At 41.4% G+C, this 21,033-nt stretch overlaps 1 protein-coding gene across 10 annotated transcripts in view; it reads left to right on the plus strand.

The window, feature by feature from the left end:
• The window catches only part of osbpl9 (oxysterol binding protein-like 9), a 289,515-nt gene that overhangs the window by 247,031 nt on the left and 21,451 nt on the right, over positions 1–21,033 (plus strand). For all 10 annotated transcript variants that reach the window (XM_041208298.1, XM_041208299.1, XM_041208300.1 and 7 more), the window contains 4 exons: positions 10,055–10,164; positions 17,859–17,977; positions 18,457–18,542; positions 19,197–19,371. In XM_041208298.1, coding sequence (XP_041064232.1) covers positions 10,055–10,164; positions 17,859–17,977; positions 18,457–18,542; positions 19,197–19,371 — 490 coding nt within the window. The remainder of the gene's footprint in view (positions 1–10,054; positions 10,165–17,858; positions 17,978–18,456; positions 18,543–19,196; positions 19,372–21,033) is intronic.

The following is a 21,033-nucleotide window of genomic DNA, read 5'->3' on the forward strand; positions in this document are numbered from 1 at the left end:
TAAAATTAGGGGTCACCTTTTTAGGACAGAGATGAGGAGAAATTTTTTTCTGAGGGCTGCGTGACTTTGGAACTCACTGCCTCAGAAGGCGGTAGAGATGGGATCACGGAATATTATTAAGGCAGAGGTGGAGATTTTCTTGTTAGGCAAGGGAAACAAAGATTATCGGGAGTAGATGGGAAAGTGAAAAATGAAACACAAGATCAACCAGGATCTTATTGAATGACAGAGCAGGCTCGAGGGGCCAAATGGTCTTCTCCTGTTCCTACTTTCTTATGTTCTTTTCTGGTTGAAACTGACTGACTAACACAAATCGACTGTTCACTGGCACATGAATTGATCTGGCGACCTATTGCAATGCTCCAAGAGGGTCCCGCCCTGGTTAGTAGACAGGAACAAATGTAACAAGCAGTGGAGTGTCCTGCGCCTTAAGTGTTCACAGACTTACAAGCTTACATAGCACACAGAGACGCAGAACGAATGGATTTCACAACACAAGATTCAGTACTCAATTTCATTAATGGCAGCAATAACTGCAGAATCGGAGCAGTGCGGTCACGTGTGAACCCGCTGGGGCCTCAGCAAGTCGGGCAGTCGAGCAAATCCCCCTTCCTGCACACGGAGTAGGTGATGACGACCACGAAACCATCGTCGGAAAAGCCCATCTGGGTTCACTGATGTCACTCTAGGGAAGGAAGGGAAATCTGCCGCCCTCACCCGGTCTGGCCTACGTGTGACTCCAGACCCCGCACAGCGACACGGTCAGCTCTTAAATGCCCTCTGAGCGAGGGTGCAATTAGGGATGGGCAATAAATGCCAGCTGAGCCAGAGATATCCCACATCCCATGAACGAATTCGAAAAAAACCCACCACAGTCCCCCGGCTCTGCGCACAAGTTGTCACTTTGGTCCCTAATGGGCCCTAACTCTTTCCCTTGGTTATCCTCTTGCCCTTGGTATGTTTATAAAATTGCCTCGGGGAGGGGGGGTTGTCACTGCCCCTTTAAATCACAAGTGAACTTGGGGAAACTGCATATACTAGCTGACCACCTGCCAATATATATGTGGAAACAAAGTTTTTTAAAAGTTGCTCTGCACTGTATAATTTCTTTGTAGCTTCTCTTAAAATTCACAAGGGTGTTAAGATCTATATAGAAAACGTAACATCTTGCACAGAGTATATTGTATCTAAGGGTATATGCATATTTTAAATTGCAATTCTAGTTGGCAGAAGATATTTGTGATATAAAATTTGCAATTAGTATTTTAACAGTGATCAGCATTTACATACAATCAGCTACAGTAACCAATATAATAATGGTCTCATTGTGCCTATCCTTGTCAATTGGCCAAAGATTTAAAGGTATAAAGTTAAATATTTGGATTCTGGGCCTAAACTCCCTAAAGTTTTGAAAAATTAATCTTTAGTCACCTTGGTTTACATGGTAAAATTTGTGTCCTTTTCACTTCATTTGAATTGTGCTGGGATCAGTGTTCTGGCAAGTCAAATAACTAGGGTGGTAGGGAGGGTTTCAAACTAAAAAGCGGGGGCAAGGGGTCAAGTGAGGGAAAATGTGATAAATTATAGAGGGGCCAAGGCAAGAGAGCAAAGTAGCAATGAGGGTAATGATAATCAGAGCACGGCGGGAAGGGTCAGAGGCTATAGGTTGCAAAAATAATAAAAAGACAGAACTAAAGGCTCTGAATCTGAATGCGCGTAGCATTTGTAACAAAACTGATGAATTTTCAACTCAAATAGAAATAAAAATGTATGATCTGATAACCATTACAGAAACATGGCTGCAAGATGACAAAGGCTGAGACCTTAATCTTCAAGGGTACGTGACATTTTGAAAGGTTAGGAAGCTAGGAAAAGAAGGTGGGTTAGCTCTGTTAATTAAGTATGACAGTACACTAGCGAGAGATGATCTTACTTCTAAAGATCAAGATGCAGAATCAGTTTGGGTAGAGATAAGAAATAGCAACAGTAAGAAGCCACTTGTGGAATAGATCCCCTTACAGTAACTTTCCTGTAGGATACTTTATACAGGAAGAAATAATGGAGGCTTTCTGAGAATGGTACAGCAATAATCATGGATGATTTTAATCTATATATAAACTAGATGAATCAGATTGGTAAAGGTAGCCTTGAAGCTGAGATCACAGAATGTTTTTGGAACTGTTTCCTAGAGCGGCATGTTCTAGAATCAACCAGAGAGCAGGCTATTCCCAACTCAATAATATGCAGTGAGACAGGATTAATTAATGACTTCACAGTAAAAGTGTGCCTTGGTACCAGCAGTGATCATAACATGATTAACTTCACATTCTGTTTGAGAGAGAGAAGCGTGTGTCTAAGACTCATGTTTTAAACTTAAATAAAGGCATTTAAAAGGGTGTGAAGATAGCTGGCTAAAGGAAACTGGGAATGAGGTTAAAGGACAGTTCAGTAGAGATGCAGTGGCAAACGTTTTAAGGAGATAGTTCATAAAACTCAGCAAAGATACATTCCAATATGAAAGAGAAACTCTAGAGAAAGGACAGACCATCTGTGTCTAACTAAGGAAGTTAAAGATAATATCATTTTGAAAGAAAAAGTGTACAATTCTGTGAATATTAGTGGCAGGGCAGAAGGTTGGACAGAATATAAATACACCGCAAAGAATGACCAAAAAAATAAGGAGGGAGAATTAATGTGTGAGAGAAAGCTAGAAATGTAAAAGCAGATATTAAGAGTTTCCGCAGATATTTAAAAAGGAAGAGTAACTAAAGTGAGTGTTGGTCCTCCAGAGTGAGAGTCTGGGGAATTAATAATGGAAAATAAAGAAATGGCAGCTGCCATTTTGTCTGTCTTCACTATAGAAGACACAAATAACGTCGCAGAAATAATTGTAAACCAGGTGAAAGGGACGGAGGAACTTGAAACAATTACAATCACCAGGGAAAGGGAACTAAAGGCTGACAAGTGCCCAGGTCCTTAAGGTCTTAAAAGAAGTGGCTGTTGAGATAGTAGATGCATTGGTTTTAATTTTCCAGAATTCCCCAGACTCTGTAAACGTACCATTAGATTGGAACTTAGCAAATTTAACTCCTCTGTTAAGAAAGGAGGGAGACAGGAAATTATATAATATCTGTTATAGGGAAAATGCTGGAATCTGTTAAGGGGGTTATAGAAGGGCACTTAGAAAATCTAAATGCAATCAGGCAGATTCACCGTGGTTTTGTGAAAGGGAAATTGTGTTTGACTAATTTATTGGAGTTCTTTGAGGAAGTAACAAGCAATGTGGATAATGGGGAACCTGTAGATGCAGTGTACTGGGATTTCCAGAAGACATTTGACAAGGTGCTGACACATCAAGGGTTACTGCACAAAATAAGAGTTCATGGTTTAGGGAGTAGCTTGCTATCATGGATAGATGATTTGTTAGCTAACAGGAAACAGAGCAGACATAAATGGGTCATTTTCGGGTTGGCAAAGTGGAGTGCCACAGGGATTGGTACTGGGGCTCAACAATTTACAATCTGCATCAGTGACTTGGCTGAAGGGTCCAAATGTATGGTTACTAAATTTGCTGATGACAAAGATAGGAAGGAGAGTAAGTTGTGAAGAGGGCATAAGGAGTCTGCAAAGGGATTTCGTTAGATTAAGCGAGTGGGCAAAAATTTGGCAGATGGAGTATAATGTGGGAAAATGTGAACTTGTACACTTAAGCAGGAAGAATAGAAATGCAGCATATTATTTAAATAGAGCGAACTTGCAGAACTCTGAGGTACAGAGGGATCTGAGTGTGCTGGCACATAAATTGTTAGTATGCAGGTAAAGCAAGTGATTAGGAAGACAAATGAAGTATTTATTGTAAGGAGAATGGAATGCAATAGTAGGGAAGTTGTCTTATGAGGAAAGGTTGGGCCTGTATCCATTGGACTTTAGAAGAATGAGAGATGATCTTATTGAAACATATAAGCTCCCGAGGGGACTTGACAGAATGAATGCAGAAAGGATGTTCCCCTTGTGGCAGAGACTAGAACTAGGGGACACAGTTTACAAATAAGGGGTCTCCCATTTAAGACAGACATGAGGAGAATATTTTTTTCGCAGAGGGTCGTTATTCTGTGGAGTTCTTTTCCCCAAAAAGCAGTCGAGGGCAGAGCTATTGAATATTTTTAAGACTGAGTTAGATGGATTCTTGATTGACAAGAGAGTCAAGGGGTATAGAGGGTACACAAGAAAATAGAGTTGAGGGCGCAGTCAGATCAGCCATGATCTTATCGAATGGTGGAGCAGGCTCAAGAGGTTGATTGGCCCACTTCTGTTCCTAATTCTTATGTTCATAAGTGTGAAAGATACTTAGATAATGTAATTAAGATATTGCTAAATGCTGTCATCGTACAAGATCAAAAATGTTTGAATTGTCCCCTTTTTGTCTTTTTGTGGGTTAGAATTATTATACTCTTAACTGGTTTCAATATGCTTTTTGCTGTTTTTTATGGTGTAAAGACACGTATTCAATGATGGTTTTGTAAATGGTGCTATCAATACAGTTGGTACATTTTGCTAGGCAGATGAAATTTGCCTCGTTACTTTGTCCAAGTGGCCATTATTTATGTTAGCCATGCAGTGATTATTAGCTGGCCAGTTGACCATGGGATGGGGAAAGGGGAATATTGCCGCTGAACTGATTTCTTTCCTTACTCAAAGTCCGTACGTTCACATTTTCAACAGGGTTTGCTGAAGTAGTCAGGTGTGAATCTTTTACCCATCCCTACCACAGAAGCAGAGGCAATTGTCCCATTCGTTGCCCTGACTGGCTATATTGGTACCAATTTTAGATCAAATTTCAGAATTTGGTAGCCTTTATGGTTGAGTCTTCAGGGGAGCATTTGTATGATATTAAAAAAAAACACAATGAATAAAGAATACTTTAGAACAAAGATTAGGATCATAGAATGGTTACAGCATAGGAGGCCATTTGGCCTGTCATGTCCATGCCAGCTCTCTGGAAGAGCTCACTTTTTCCGCCATAGCCCTGAAATTTTTTTTCTCCAGATAATTATCCAAGTCCTATTTGAAAGCCACAATTGAATCTGTTTCCATCCCACACTCGGGAATGGTAGTCTTAATAATATAGCCATAAGAAAGAGTAGTTCTGAGATTATAGAAGCAGTTTTAGAAGAAATGCTAAGGCTGTGGTTTCCCAGCAATAAAGTCTCTCTCTATCCCAAGTTCCAGGAATCCTGCAGCCCTTGCTGGAGATAACAAAGACACAGTACAGTCAATTGTCTATTATTTTTAAAATGTGTTATCTAGGTCACATAGCTCCTTGAGGCACCGGTCTTCATGTAGACGTTTTTGGCCTCAACCTGAGATCTGTGAGATGGTCTAAAGAGTCCATCAAAAATAACCAGAGAATGTTTAGAACAAATACAACTTGTACCCATAAATTGGTTACTTCCTATCCGGAAGAAATACCTATGTTTGTTTCAGCAAGTTTGCCTACCTAAGTAGGGTCACTGCATTTTGAAGGTAATTCACCCTGTGAAGTGTTTTGAGATGCCTAGCTACATGAAAAATTGCTTAGTACTTTTAAAGATGTTGAAATCTCAACACAAGTTCAACTGGACAGATACTGTCACATGACAGTCGGCCACAATGGAGGGAGGTGAAGGTACCATTGTGCTTCAGTCATCTGACGTCATGTCCTATATCTTCCTCTGCCTTATGGTGAGTTGGGTGTGAGGGTTTTTTGGGGGATAGTGGGGCAGGGGGTGGTTAGTGGTAGTGGTAGAATTTAACACATGCAACTGGTAAAATTTATAGCCAGTTTACAAAACATTCCTTCAGTGTTAGCATTTGCACGCAATCGTAGATTTCTAAAAAGTGGGTATTAATTGAGGAGGGAAGCCATGTGACATTAGGTTTGAGTACTGAAAATTGAGGATTGTTGGTCAGCACCAGCAACAAGTTTTGCATTAAATATATAATACAAAAATACCAATTATATATGTTCAATTGTATAACTAATTTTTATACAGAAGTAGTATTTGTGTTTACTGAGGACCATGGAATATTTATAATGCAGGAGGTGGTGGCCTCAGAAGCAGAAAGGTTGAGAACCACTGCCTTAGAAAGCGATTATCAGACTTTAAATTTGCATTAAATGTTCTGGATGGTTTGAAATGCACTTTTAAAATTAGTTTTTGTTGTGTATGTCTTTCCTTAGTTGCTTTAAGCTTTGTTTAATATTATTGTCTTTTTCAAAATATGGAGAAGTTACCTGTTACATTTCTACATCTCCTCCAATTGCTCAAAAATGAGAAAATTATGTAAAAGAACTGCATATATATCTATTCTTGCATGTTCTAGATCAGTGGTGGGCAATCTGCGGCCCACAGGTTGCATGCGGCCCAAAGGGGTTCTGAGTACGCAAAACATTTTGTCAACTCTTACCCGCACACAGACCAGAAACTTAACTATGTTAGGTGGGCTGGGTGGGAGTGGGTGGGCGCAGAGCTGATCGCCACCCATGATCAGCTGCATGCCGCCATTTTACGTGGGCAGGCCAATTAAGGCCCGCCCAGCGTGACACACGGCTGGTAACACTCAGTGCTACCTGTGTGGGCAGGGGGAGGAGGGAGAGTTGGGGCTGCGCTTTTTTGCACATTAGTGTGAAAGAGCCCAGAAATCTCCCTGAGGCATGGAGCTGTCTCAGAGAGATTAAGCACATAATAAAAATTTATAAATAATAAAGCTAAAAATTATTTAGACATGTCCCTTCATGTGACAGTGTGCAAAAATTAATTGAGTTTATAAGACCTTCAGAAAACCGACCATGGATGAGTTTTCCTGAAAGACGTGAAGGCCACTTGGGCTCTTCGCCTGCCCGCCAACCTTAAGGTTAGATAGTCAGCACTGTTAATTATCTAAATTACTTCCCTAAGGGCTTTAATCAGTCTTTGACAGTTCAGCGGGCGCACATCCACCAAACGAAAGATCTAAATGATACGCATTGACATCCAGATGCACGCCTGACATCGCGTGTCATTTTGCGCATCGATGTGTTGGGCCCGCCCCCACACGCCTACGCAATATTCTGGCCACAAGGTTCGCTGCTATGGCTCAATCAGCATGCCCTATGAATTGTGGGTCAGCAAATGCAATTAGCAAAATTACCTGGGAGAGTGCCGTGGTTGGCTGTGGGTGCAGGAAGGTGCACTTTTGGTGGTAATTTAGTAAGCACACACTGGCAGCTATATGTTTTAACTCCTGATGAATAGAGAGTGACAAGCCATGAATCAATCCCAGAGATTTCGTTCAGATCACACATGGTGTTTGCCGATGGATGCGGGAGGTTGAGCTTTTGACACTTTTGGTGACAATTTAATTTGCCCCCATGGATTGCTTTGCATTGAAGTGGCATGATAAAGGAGAATCTAGTGCAAAATCAAAAAGTACAGAGGAAGAAGAAGTAACCAAAAAGAGGAAAATCGATGACAACGGCAGAATGGTAAATGAGAGTTAGGAACTGGATTATTTTGTTATTGAACAGAAAGGGAGGCCATTTTGCTTAATTTGCAACGAGTTGATATCAGTTCCAAAAAAAATGATGTTAAGAGACATTATGAAACACATCATTCCTCATACATCGCAAAATTTCCAGTAGGTTCTGCCCAATGTGCTCAACAGCTTCCAAATCTGAAGGCATTCTTGGAAGCCCAGGAGCAGGCACTTAGATGAGCATTAAATGAGAGTGACACAGTGACTTTGGCTAGCTTTCATTCTGCTTGGTTACTTGGAAAAAACGGAAAGCCATTCTCAGATGGCGAATTAGTGAAACAATGCATCATTGAATCCTTGGATGTTTTATTTGGTGGGTTTAAAAACCAAGAGAAAATGATCAGATATGTTAAATGTCTGCAACTCAGCAGGCACACACACTGAGTCGCAGAGTGTAAGATATAGCTGCCAATCTGGCAGAGCAGCGTCTCAGAACTGTACATTCAATTGAGGTTATCAGTATAGAGCTGAATAAATGCAAAGATATTGACAACATTGCTCAGCTCTGTATGTGGGTTTGTTGTGTTGATAGTGATCTGAACATGTCAGAAGAATTTTTAGATCTCTTGAATATATGAGCAAGCATGGCGCTCAGTATTTTTCGAGGCATTTACTTTGTTTCGAGGCACAAGTTACCTTTGGAAAAAGTTGTATCAGTTACAACAGATGGGTGCCCCTCCATGAAAGGAACACACCATGGATTTGTAGCTTGGTTGAAAGCTTGTGCACCTGACATATTTGGTGTACATAGCATAATACATCAAGGACTGCTCTTTGCTAAATATGACCAGTGAGACAGACTGAAAGCTGTAATGGACAAAGTGGTACAGATTGTTAACTTCGTACACACTCGCCCCCTGCATTACCGTTAGTTTGTGGAACTTGTGGACCAAATTGAAACAGAATATGGAGACTTTGTTATGCACTGAAGTGCACTGGCTAAGCCGTGGTAAAGTACTGGTCTGCTTCCTGGCACTTCTACCAGAAATCCAGCAGTTCCTCATTCAGAAATCTCAAATGTACGCAGAGTTAAAAGAAAACTGGATTTTGGACGTGGCTTTTCTCGCTGACATCACTGGTCACCTGTACTGATTGAATGAGTCATTGCAGGGGGGAAAAAATTACCTCTTGCCCACACTAGTTGCTAGTGTCAGAAAATTCATGCCACACCTGTAGTTAATATCTACTCCGTTCCCAAATTTGAAAAAATGCTGGAACTCTGATCAAGGAAATGACTATGATCCATCAGTTCACATACAAGTGTTGTCTAGCTTGGCCTGAATAGCCAAGTGGTTATGGTACTGGGTTTGTAACCCCAAGATCAAGAGTTCAAATCTCACAATGGCAAACTATGAAACAATGTAACTTCATCTGAAACAGATGGAAACGGGTTTATACTCGAAAGAGTTACAAGTGTTGTCTACAGTGGCAGAGCATTTTGAGAGCCCTTTTTCTTCTCTCAGTGATCTGAAGCCCTTCCTCTCATTGCTCTCAAATCCATTTGAATTTGATCTGAGCAAATCTAGCATAGTATGTCAAAGGCTTGGGGTTGAGAAAAGGAAGTTTGAGGAGGAATTAATTTGTGTTCCTACCCTGAATGAAGACAAAATTAACCAGATAAAGAGGAGAGGTATACAAGAACCTTGGTTGAATATCCCCGATCCAGTTCTCCAGCATTGCATTGCAAAGTCAATGTCAATCTTTGGATCACCATACACCCGTGAGCAGACTTTTTCTGCTATGGGACACATCAAATGGAAGAAGCTCAACACTCTAACAGATGTAAGCCTCGGTGCTGAATTGCGAAGCATCAGTACACCCCTGAGTCCTATTCTAAGAAAGCTTGCAGAGGATAGATCCAACCAGAAGTCGCACTGAGTACAATGTAGGTAAGGCAAGCATAAATATTTATTTTGTTTTTACTATTTGAAGTTGATGACTATCAATATATGTATGATTAAGCATTTTCTGTAACTCATTATGAAATATTCGGCGTGTATTATGGGGTTATGGTTAGTGCACGTACACGATTTCAATCTTGTGGCCCATGGAGATGAAGGAGGGCTACCCATGCAGCCTATTCATTAGCCTAGCTTGCCAATCACTGTTCAAGATGCTCGGACTTTTGAAAGTAATTTTTCCTGAATAACTTCTTACAGCGTACACTTAAGCCACAATAGCTTGATAATTCAGTACCAACAAACAACCTTGTAATACAGTTCTCCCTTTTATACGACGTTGTATCCAGCATTATTTAGCTTATGTCATAAATGCTCGCTATGCCTTTTTATTGTTATTAGTGCACATGAGAAAATTAACTGTGAAGATTGTAAGTTGAACTCATGGTAGTTCTTAAAGGGTTGAAAGATTGTTTGAAACTATATAATCATGGTGTTGAATATTAGAAATAACTGCACTATTTACCACTCACTACAGGAAAGTTTCAAAGCTACATCAAATAAACTTTATATTTGACATTGGAATTTTTGATTTTTTGTAGCTCAATATCTCCAGTAGCGATCACACATGGCAGCACAGGTGGCAGTCTGAAGCGACCAGACACGACAGAATCACTGAATTCGTCCATGTCTAATGGAACAAATGATGCAGGTGTGTTTTTGCTAAACTGTGTCCTTTTCTTAAATTGAGAAGAATTAAAAACTCTTTGAGTTGGTCCCCTAATGTTAAATGTCCATTGCTTCATTACTAGAGTGCTACTTAAAAATATTTTGAATGAAAATACTGCAACTTGTATTTCCTACCAAAAGCTTTCTGAGAGGGGCCGGTTATACTATCTTCTTGTCTTCAATATTGAATGGACAGACCGTTATACCTGTTCAGTAGGCTGATCTTTTATTATGAAGGCTAAAAAATTACAAATCTTAACAGATGCTGAAGTTAATTTGTATCTTTTCTGAGTATCTCCATGAAAAAGGCAGCGTAGTTAAAAAGGTATGTTTAACTGAACAAGATAACATTCGGGACTTTTTTAAGGACATCTCTGCAAACGTGAATAATGGTTCATTAATTCCAGAATTCTTTGATCTTTTACTGTCTTTTCTGCTGCTTGCTTTGCAGGTTTTTATACAAACACATGCGTGTATTAGCACTATTGAATTTTTTCACGAATTTCACATATTGTGTGTGCATTTATTTATGGTGTTATCCACAGTTGGTCAGTAAATGCAAGTTTTTATATACAGGAGGGCAACAGTTTGGAGAGATTTCAGAAACTCATTTTAGAGCCACTTACTGGCAAGAGGCTGTAACTACATTCTGACCATTGATGTGGGAAAACTGGGAAATGTTGAAAGAGCAATTTACAATGATAACAATTAACAGAGAAGCATGATTAAAATTCGTGACAAAGGGAAGTAAGGTTTGCAGAGAGGCAGTGCATGTCCCATGCAATATTTTTAATAGCTGCTCTATTTGTGGAGTATTACAACATACACAAAAAAAGCTTACAATGATTTTTTTTTGCCATATATCAGCGTTCCAGGCATCCCCATTAATCAACTTTAACCAGAAACTCATCTCAAAAGGCACATAAATGCTGGACATAAAACCTTCAATGAAATAGATTAGCAAATGGATTCCAAAATCAGACCAGTCACTTCAATCTTCAGATTTTTGTTTTGACTGATGTAATACTGGGATTGTCAAAGTTCGCAACCATAACCTGGACAAAACAGTCATTTCATGCACTGACCTTGCTGCTGTCCACTTACATTGTGCATAATGCTGGAATTGGTTCTTCGTGGACACCAGGAGTGTTATTAAACTAAAAATTAATTAATTTAACAGATTATTAATAATCATTATCATTTGTATTAGCAATTCTGCCATGAATGATCCATCAAACCTAGGCATTGGAAACAACAATGGCACACCCAGTCCTGTTGACCCTGCAAAGTCCTCCTCACTAATATCTGGGGGCTTGTGCCAAACCAGGGACAGCTGTCCCACAAACTAATCAAACAACACTCTGAAATAGTCATGCTCATGGAATCATACAATGTCCCAGACACTCTCCCTGGGTAAGGGAAGGCAACGGTGTAGTGGTATTGTCACTAGTAATTCAGAGACCCAGGGTAATGCTCTAGGGACCCGAGTTCGAATCGGGGTAGATGGTGGAATTTGAATTTGATAAAAATCTGGAATCAAAAGCCTAATGAAACCATTATCAATTGTCGTAAAAACCCATCTGCCATCATTACCTGGCCTACATCCAGATCCCAGCAATGTGGTTGGCTCTTAAAAACATGGACAAAGAAACCTGATTGCTGCCTACCATCCTGAGCTGATGAATCCATACTCATCTATGTTGAACACCACTTGGAAGAAGGACTGCAGGTGGCAAGGGCACAGAATGTACTCGGCTGGGGGTCTTTAATGTCCATTCCATCACCCACAGTGACTCAATAGAACCACTACTGACTGAGCTGGCAAGATGCAAGAGGAAAAAACCCACTTGAGCTTACCCTCCCCTATCTACCTACCACAGATATATCTGTCCATGACAATATTGGTAGGAGCGACCACTGCACAGTCCTTGTGGAAACGAAGTCCCATCTTCACAATGGGATACCTTCCATTGTGTTGTGTGCAATACCACCATGCTCATGGGATAGATTTCAGAAATATTTAGCAGCTCAAATTGGGCATCCATGAGGCACTGTGGGCAATCAGCAGAAGAATTATATTCAACCACGATCTGTAACCTCATAGCCTGGCATAATCCCCACTCTACCATTACCATCAAACTGGGGGATCAACCCTGGTTCAATGATGAGTGGAGGCAAGCATTCCAGGAGCCAGCAACACCAGGCATACCTAAAAATGAGGTGTCAATCTGATGAAGATACAACGCAGGACTATTTGCACGCCAAAGAGCGTAAGCAGAATGCCATAGACAGAGCTAAGCGATCCTACAATAGATCAAATCCAAGCTCTGCAGTCCTGCCACATCCAGTCGTGAATGGTGGTGGACAATTAAACAATAACAGGAAGAGAGAGCTCCACAGATATCCACATCCTCATGATGGGGGAGCCCAGCACATCACTGCAACTATCTTTAGCCAGAAGTAGACTATAAGACATAGGAGTAGAAATTAGGCCATTCGGCCCATCGGGTCTGCTCCACCATTCAATCATGACTGATAAGTTTCTCAACCCCATTTTCCCGCCTTCTTCCCGTAACCTTTGATCCCCTTACCAATCAAGAACCTATCTATAACAATAACAGAATTACTTGGAAAAACTCAGCAGGTCTGGCAGCATCGGCGGAGAAGAAAAGAGTTGACGTTTCAAGTCCTCATGACCCTTCAGCAGAACTGGGTGAATCCAAGGAGAGGGGTGAAATATAAACTGGTTTAAGGTGTGGGGAGGTGTTGGGTGTGGGGAGAGAAGTGGAGGGGGGTGGTGTTGTAGGGACAAGCAAGTAGTGATAGGGGCAGATAATCAAAAGATGTCACAGACAAAAGAACACATAGGTGTTGAAGTTGGTGATATTATCTAAACGAATGTGCTAATTAAGAATGGTTGGTAGGGCACTCAAGGTATAGCTCTAGTGGAGGTGGGTGGGGCATAAAAGATTTAAAAATAATGGAAATAGGTGGGAAAAGAAAAATCTATATAAATTATTGGAAAAAACAAAAGGAAGGGGGAAGAAACAAAAAGGGGGTGGGGATGGAGGAGGGAGTTCAAGATCTAAAGTTGTTGAATTCAATATTCAGTCCGGAAGGCTGTAAAGTGCCTAGTCGGAAGATGAGGTGCTGTTCCTCCAGTTTGAGTTGGGCTTCACTGGAACAATGCAGCAAGCCAAGGACAGACGTGTGGGCAAGAGAGCAGGGTGGAGTGTTAAAATGACAAGCGACAGGGAGGTTTGTGTCATTCTTGCGGACAGACTGCAGGTGTTCTGCAAAGTGGTCACCCAGTTTACGTTTGGTCTCTCCAATGTAGAGGAGACCACATTGGGAGCAACGAATGCAGTAGACTAAGTTGGGGGGAAATGCAAGTGAAATGCTGCTTCACTTGAACGAAGTGTTTGGGCCTTTGGACGGTGAGGAGAGAGGATTTTCCACCCACGGTTGTTGACAGGGTCCTCAACCATGTCCGGCCCATCTCCCGCGCATCCGCCCTCACGCCTTCTCCTCCCTCTCAGAAACATGATAGGGACCCCCTTGTCCTCACTTATCACCCCACCAGCCTCCGTATTCAAAGGATCATCCTCCGCCATTTGCGCCAACTCCAGCATGATGCCACCACCAAACACATCTTCCCTTCACCCCCCTGGTGGCATTCCGTAGGGATCGTTCCCTCCGGGACACCCTGGTCCACTCCTCCATCACCCCCTACTCCTCAACCCCCACCTATGGCACCTCCCCATGCCCACGCAGAAGATGTAACACCTGCCTCTTCACTTCCTCTCTCCTCACCGTCCAAGGGCCCAAACACTCCTTTTAAGTGAAGCAGCATTTCACTTGCATTTCCCCCAACTTAGTCTACTGCATTCGTTGCTCCCAATGCTGTCTCCTCTAAATTGGAGAGACCAAACGTAAACTGGGTGACCGCTTTGCAGAACACCTGTGGTCTGTCCGCAAGAATGACACAAACCTCCCTGTCGCTTGCCATTTTAACACTCCACCCTGCTCTCTTGCCCACACGTCTGTCCTTGGCTTGCTGCATTGTTCCAGTGAAGCCCAACGCAAACTGGAGGAACAGCACCTCATCTTCCGACTAGGCACTTTACAGCCTTCCGGACTGAATATTGAATTCAACAACTTCTAGGTCTTGAGCTCCCTCCTCCATCCCCACCCCCTTTCTGTGTCTTCCCCCTTCCTTTTGTTTTTTCCAATAATTTATATAGATTTTTCTTTTCCCACCTATTTCCATTATTTTTAAATCTTTTATGCCCCACCCACCCCCACTAGAGCTATACCTTGAGTGCCCTACCATCCATTCTTAATTAGCACATTCATTTAGATAATATCACCAACTTCAACACCTGTGTTCTTTTGTCTGTGACATCTTTTGATTATCTGCTCCTATCACAGCTTGCTTGTCCCTACAACCATACCACCCCCTCCACTTCTCTCCCCCCACCCAAACCACCACCCCCACAACACGTTAAACCAGCTTATATTTCACCCCTCTCCTTGGATTCACCCAGTTCTGCTGAAGGGTCATGAGGACTCGAAACCTCAACTCTTTTCTTCTCTGCTGATGCTGCCAGACCTGCTGAGTTTTTCCAGGTAATTCTGTTTTGGTTTTGGATTTCCAGTATCCACAGTTTTTTGTTTTTATCTTTGTTTTTTAAGAACCTATCTATCTCGGTCTTAAATACACTCAATGACCTGGCCTCCACAGCCTTCTGTGGCAATGAATTCCATAGATTCGCCACTCTCTGGCTAAAGAAGTTTCTCCTCATCTCTGTTCTAAAAGTTCTTCCCTTTACTCTGAGGCTGTGCCCTTGGGTCCTAGTCTCTCCTACTAATGGAAACATCTTCCCCACATCCACTCTATCCAGGCCTTTCAGTGTCCTGTAAGTTTCAATCAGTTCCCCCCTCATCTTTCTAAACTCCATCAAGTATAGACCCAGAGTCTTCAAACGTTCCTCGTATGTTCAGCCTTTCATTCCTGGGATCGTTCTCGTGAACCTCCTCTGGACCCTCTCTGGGGCCAGAACATCCTTCCTGAGATACGGGGCCCAAAATTGCTCACAATATTCTAAATGTGGTCTGACCAGAGCCTTATAAAGCCTCAGCAGCACATCCCTGCTTTTATATTCTAGTCCTCTCGAAATAAATGCCAACCTTTGCCTTCCTAACTACTGACTCAACCTGCAAGTTAACCTTAAGAGAATCCTGGACTATGACTCCCAAGTCCCTTTCCACTCCAGATCTCTGAATTCTCTCCCCATTTAGAAAATAGTCTATGCCTCTATTCCTACCAAAGTGCATGACCTCACACCAAGTAGATGATCCATCTCGGCCACCTCCTGAGGTCCATAGCATCACAGATGCCAGTCTTCAGCCAATTCGAATCACTCCATGTGATACCACAGAACAGTTGAATGCACAGGTTACTGCAAAGGCTGTGGGCTCTCACAACATTCCAGCAATATTCCTGAGGACTTGTGCTCCAGAACTAGCCGTGCCCCTAGCCAAGCTGTTCTAGTACAGCTACGACAATGGCATCTACCTGGCAAATTGGAAGATTACCCAGGTATGTCCTGTCCACAAAAAAAAAAGCAGGACAAATCCAATCCGGCCAATTGCCACCCCATCAGTCTACTCTCGATCACCAATAAAGTGATGGAAGAGGTCATCAACAGTGCTGTCAAGCAGCATTTGCTTAGCAATAACCTGCTCACTGACACTCTGTTTGAGTTCCACCAGAGCAACTGAGCTCCTGACCTCATTACAGCCTTAGTTCAAACATGAATGAAAGAGCTGAACTCGAGAGGTGAGATGAGAGTGACTTCCCTTGAAATCAAGGCAGCATCTGATCAAGGAGCTCCTGCAAAACCCGAGTCAATGGGAATCGGGGGGGCGCGTTCTGCTGGTTGGAGTCATACTTACCACAAAAGAAGATGGTCATGGTTGTTGGAGCTCAGTCATCTCAATCCTGGGACATTGCTGCAGGAGTTCCTCGGGGTCGTGTCTGAGGCCCAACCATCTTTAGCAGATTCATCAATGACTTCCCTCCATCGTAAGGTCGTTAGTGGGGATGTTCGTTGCTGATTGCACAATGTTCATTATCATTTGCGACAACTCAGACACTGAAGCAGTTCGTGTCCATACACAGCAAGACCTGGATAGCATTCAGGCTTGGGCTGATAATTGACATTCACGCCACACAAGTGCCAGACAATGACCAGCTCCGGGAATGAGAAACTTGAGTTATGAAGATAGATTGGAGAGGTTGGGACTGTTCTCCTTGGATAGGCAAAAGCTAAGAGGAGATTTGATAGAGGTGTTCAAAATCATGAGGGGGCTGGATAGAGTGGATAGGGAGAAACTGTTCCTGCTCGATAAGGGATCGAGAATGAGACGGCACAGATTTAAAGTGATTTGCAAAAGAAGCAGATGTGATGTGAGAAAAAACTTTTTCACATAAGAGTGGTTCGAGCCTGGAATGCACTGCCTGTAAGTGTGGTGGAGGCAGGTTCAATCAAGGCATTCAAGAAGGCAATAGATGATTATTTGAATAGAAACATGTGCTAGGGTACAAGGAAAAAGTGGAAGAATAGCACTGTCATAATGCTCTTTTGGAGAGCTTGTGCAGACTCTATCTGCCGAATGGCCTCCTTCTATGCCATAACAATTCTATGATAACCATCTCCCCTTGACATTCAATGGCATTACCATCGCTGAATCCCCCGCTTATCACATCCTGAGGTTACCATTGACCACAAACTGAACTGGACCAGCCATATAAATACTGTGGCTACATGAAGAGGTCAGGGCCTGGAAATTCTGCAACAAGTAATTTACCTCTTGTCTCCCCAAAGCCTGTGCATCAACCACAAGGCACAAGTCAGGAGTGTGATGGAATACTCTCCACCTGTCTGGATGAGTGCAGTTCCACGAACACCACGAAGCTTTATGCCATCCAGGACGGAATGGCCCACTTGATTGGCACCCCATCCACACTTTAAACATTCACTCCCTCTACCACCAATACACAGTGCAGCAGTATATACCATCTACAAGATGCATTGCAACAACTCACCAAGGCTCTTTTGAGGGCACATTTGAAACCTATAACCTCTACCACCTAGAAGGACATTGGCAGCAAATGCATAAGAACACCATCACCTATAAGTTCTTGTCCAAGCCCTACACCATCCTGACTTGGAAATATATTGCCGTTGCTTCACTGTTGCTGGATCAAAATTCCTAGAACTCCCTTTCTAATAGCACCGTGGGTGTACTGACTCCACATGGATTGAAGCGGTTCAAGAAGGTGGTTCACCGCTACCTTCTCAAAGGCAATTACGGATGGGGAACAAATGCTGGTCTGACCAGTAATGCCCATATCTCGTGAAAGAATCACTTAAATAAAAGCCAAGAACTACAGTTACCATTCTGAAGAAATCCTATTGGACTCAAACTTTTAACTCTGTTTCTCTCTCCATAGCTGCTGCCAGACCTGCTGAGGTTTTCTAGCACTTTTTTTAATTTAAGGACTACAGCTACTTTAATTAGTAAAACCAAATTTTGAAAAGCGTCAGTGATTTATAAATACTCTAGTCACCTTTTTAAATATAAGTTCCAATTGCTTGTTTTCATTCTCAGAGCTGTTTGATACGCACGATGAGAGGGATGATGAGGGTGAAGGGGAATCTGTGGAAGAGCATAAGAGTGTCATCATGCATCTCCTGTCTCAAGTCCGATTAGGCATGGACCTTACAAAGGTGAGGCTGATGCACCACGTGTTTTTCAGTGAATCACCACTCTGAAAGGTAATAGAGTTTCTAGTAAATCTCCCATATCCTTATTGCTTTGGTTTGGACCCATTGGGAAAATAATATTTTAATATTTCATCCAAGTGTGCTCAGTGATTCGTTGATGAACAAATTATCAAATTAATAGACAAATTGTTACTTTGTTTATTTAAATTTCTGGAAAGCTGCTCAATTTCTGTTGTTTTTTAAAATAACTGGAATCAATAATGAGTATCCTAATGATGGAAATATAACTACTGTCTGTTAGGAGCATAATTTGAGATTTCTTCCATTTCCTTCCTTTGAAAAGTGTACGCCACCTTGTTTTGTCCCATCATTGGTTTACAATTTAGATCTCTTGTGCAGAGCCACATTTTTTTGTTTTAATTTTGAAGATGCCATTGAGATTTTTCATATTACTTAAAAAAAAAATGCTGATCCTCTTGCAGGTGGTTCTTCCCACATTTATCTTGGAAAGACGGTCTTTGTTGGAAATGTATGCAGATTTTTTTGCACATCCAGATTTGTTTGTGAGGTAAGTATTCTCTTATCCATTTAAACTGGCTTCTGCAATGATATGGAAAGCCTGTAATTATGACACTAATTCATTTGTATGTGATTTAGGACTGGTGTGTACAGATTTTAATAAAATTTCTTCAGCATTGTTTCCATTATAATTTGTCACAATAGTTTAATCTACATATAGCTTTATGAAGATGTTTTCCTCCTTGTGAAATTTTGCAGTGAAGTGAGAAAGTAGAAATCTGAGTTATAAAAAACTTAAAAATAGCCATTGACTCAGTGATAAATTTCAATTTGTAACTTCCACTACTATATCTCAGTCTGGAGAATAATGCAAATCTGCAATTTTAAATATTGAGTTCCTCTCCCAAAGTAGTGGGGACGGAGTTATGTACCCTTGTATGTTGATTAGATTGTCTATTCTAGGAGAGGAAAGTAAAATCACAGCCCGAGTCATTGCTCGTGCCTCTTGTTACAAAGCAAAGTCGGCAGAAAGCCCAGGACAGGTCTTTTGTCACTCACTCCGTTTACTCACTCTAAGGATATACATGGCATCGATTACCTAAAGAAAGAACCTTTCCAAAAATGTTGTTCTTGCCACAGCTGTTGAATGTGATTGTTTTACTGTCCCATGAAACAAAATATTCTTAAGCTTTTTTTTGTAAAGTATTGTAGACCAAAGTGACCCAAGGGACCGGATGGTACAGGTTGTCAAATGGTACCTGTCGGCCTTTCATGCTGGTCGCAAGGGATCTGTAGCCAAGAAACCGTACAATCCCATTTTAGGAGAAATCTTCAAATGTCATTGGAATTTCCCTGAGAATGAAACGGAAGAAAGTACAGTAAGTTGCTTTTTCTAATAATCATTACATAAAATTAAATTAGTTTAATTTTTAGGTTTTTTTCTGCATTTTGATCTCTTGGATCCATGTTCGGTGCTGTGCCATTAATGGCTCAGAATTTACATTTAATATAGAAAAAAAACCACTCCTGTATTACCTCCTGAGAAGAAAGATCGCTCTAATGAGCATAAAAATTGCTAGACAAAACATATGACCAAAGTCCTTTCAGTTTTCCTCTCTGGAGACGACTCTTTTCTCCTTTCATCCTTTCACTCATCTGTCATTCCTTCTCCCTTTCTCTCATTTCCTGCCCTTTCTTGTTTGTTTGTTACCACTTTTCCTTTTCCTAATTCCTTTTCTTATTTTATGAAGATGCTCCATCACTTTCTCATTAACCCCAGTCACACATTTGTCAGTAGTGGTTCTTTATCTCAATCGCTCTTTCATGTCAGGAAACATCATTGGCTTCTGTCTTGCTGCAGAAGACAAACCACTGAATTTTATGCTTGTGTTGGTAGTAGCAATGATGCTCCCTGTTTGAATCAAATCAACTTGTTGGGAGCCCAGCACAGTGTTTTCTTGCATGTGGCAGCACTTACACTAACTTCCACTCCGAAACTCGCTCTAGTGGCTCAGTCAGGCTAAAAATAGGTGAATGAGAATTGCACAAATACATGAAAAGATAAATTGTTTTCCACCCAAAATGTTGATTAAAATGTCAAACCATGACCTATTTGCACATATTTCCATTGCACATATTTCCAGTGTAAACAATGGTTTCATATGTCAAGATGCAAAATGTTTTGAATTTCACCAGTGAATGATGCTCGGTGAGAGATTAAAAGAAATACTTCTTGATCAGCTTTCATCAAAATATGAAGAATGAATCAGCCTACAATTTTCAGTTTTGCTGCTCCAAAAGCATTTCAAATGTCACACCCCCAGTTACAAAATCTCTCAAAATTACAAATTCTCAGCTGATTTTGCTATGTCATGAAATACACATAATTTAGAACATCTTATTTTTCCCACGAATGCCTGTAATTTTCACAAAAAGCTTGCACAAATAAGGCAGATCCTTGGCTCGTTGTCTGCTGATGCTTCATCCTGATCTGTATTTTTTGCAGTTTTTGTCAGTGGTGGTTTGCCAATACCTGTCACTGTCAGGGACAGGGCAAGGCCACAAGTCTATCTCAGCTGAAACGGGAATCAAAGTCTTGCTGTTGGTGTCATTCTGAACCACACATGCTAGCTGCCCAGTCAACTGAGCTAACCAGCTTCCTTGCATGTATATTTCCTTTTAATGTAAAAAAACGCTTTTTTCTTTTGAGCATCTTGCACAACAATTGCTGGTGTGAAACCATGAGCAAAGATGCTCACCTACAGGGGACCCATCTTTTATAAGGTAAACGGAATAAGATTTGCAGATATCACATGGTCAGCCATCACATACTTGAACCTCCAAAAATGCTTCCAACTCGAGTTGGCAAAGCTACCAGCAGTGGAAGAGAAAAGGTAAAAGGGAAAGAGCAATTCTAAAACAGAGAAGGAAATACCTTTTTTCCTTTTATAAACTTTCAAAGTTTCAGTAGGTTACTCGATCAGTCTAAAAGTGGTTGATTTCAGCAGTAATTTATAATCTGGTCTGGATTTATGCAACTG

Source organism: Carcharodon carcharias, chromosome 16 (genome assembly GCF_017639515.1).
Source record: "Carcharodon carcharias isolate sCarCar2 chromosome 16, sCarCar2.pri, whole genome shotgun sequence".
Classification (NCBI taxonomy): Eukaryota; Metazoa; Chordata; class Chondrichthyes; order Lamniformes; family Lamnidae; genus Carcharodon; species Carcharodon carcharias.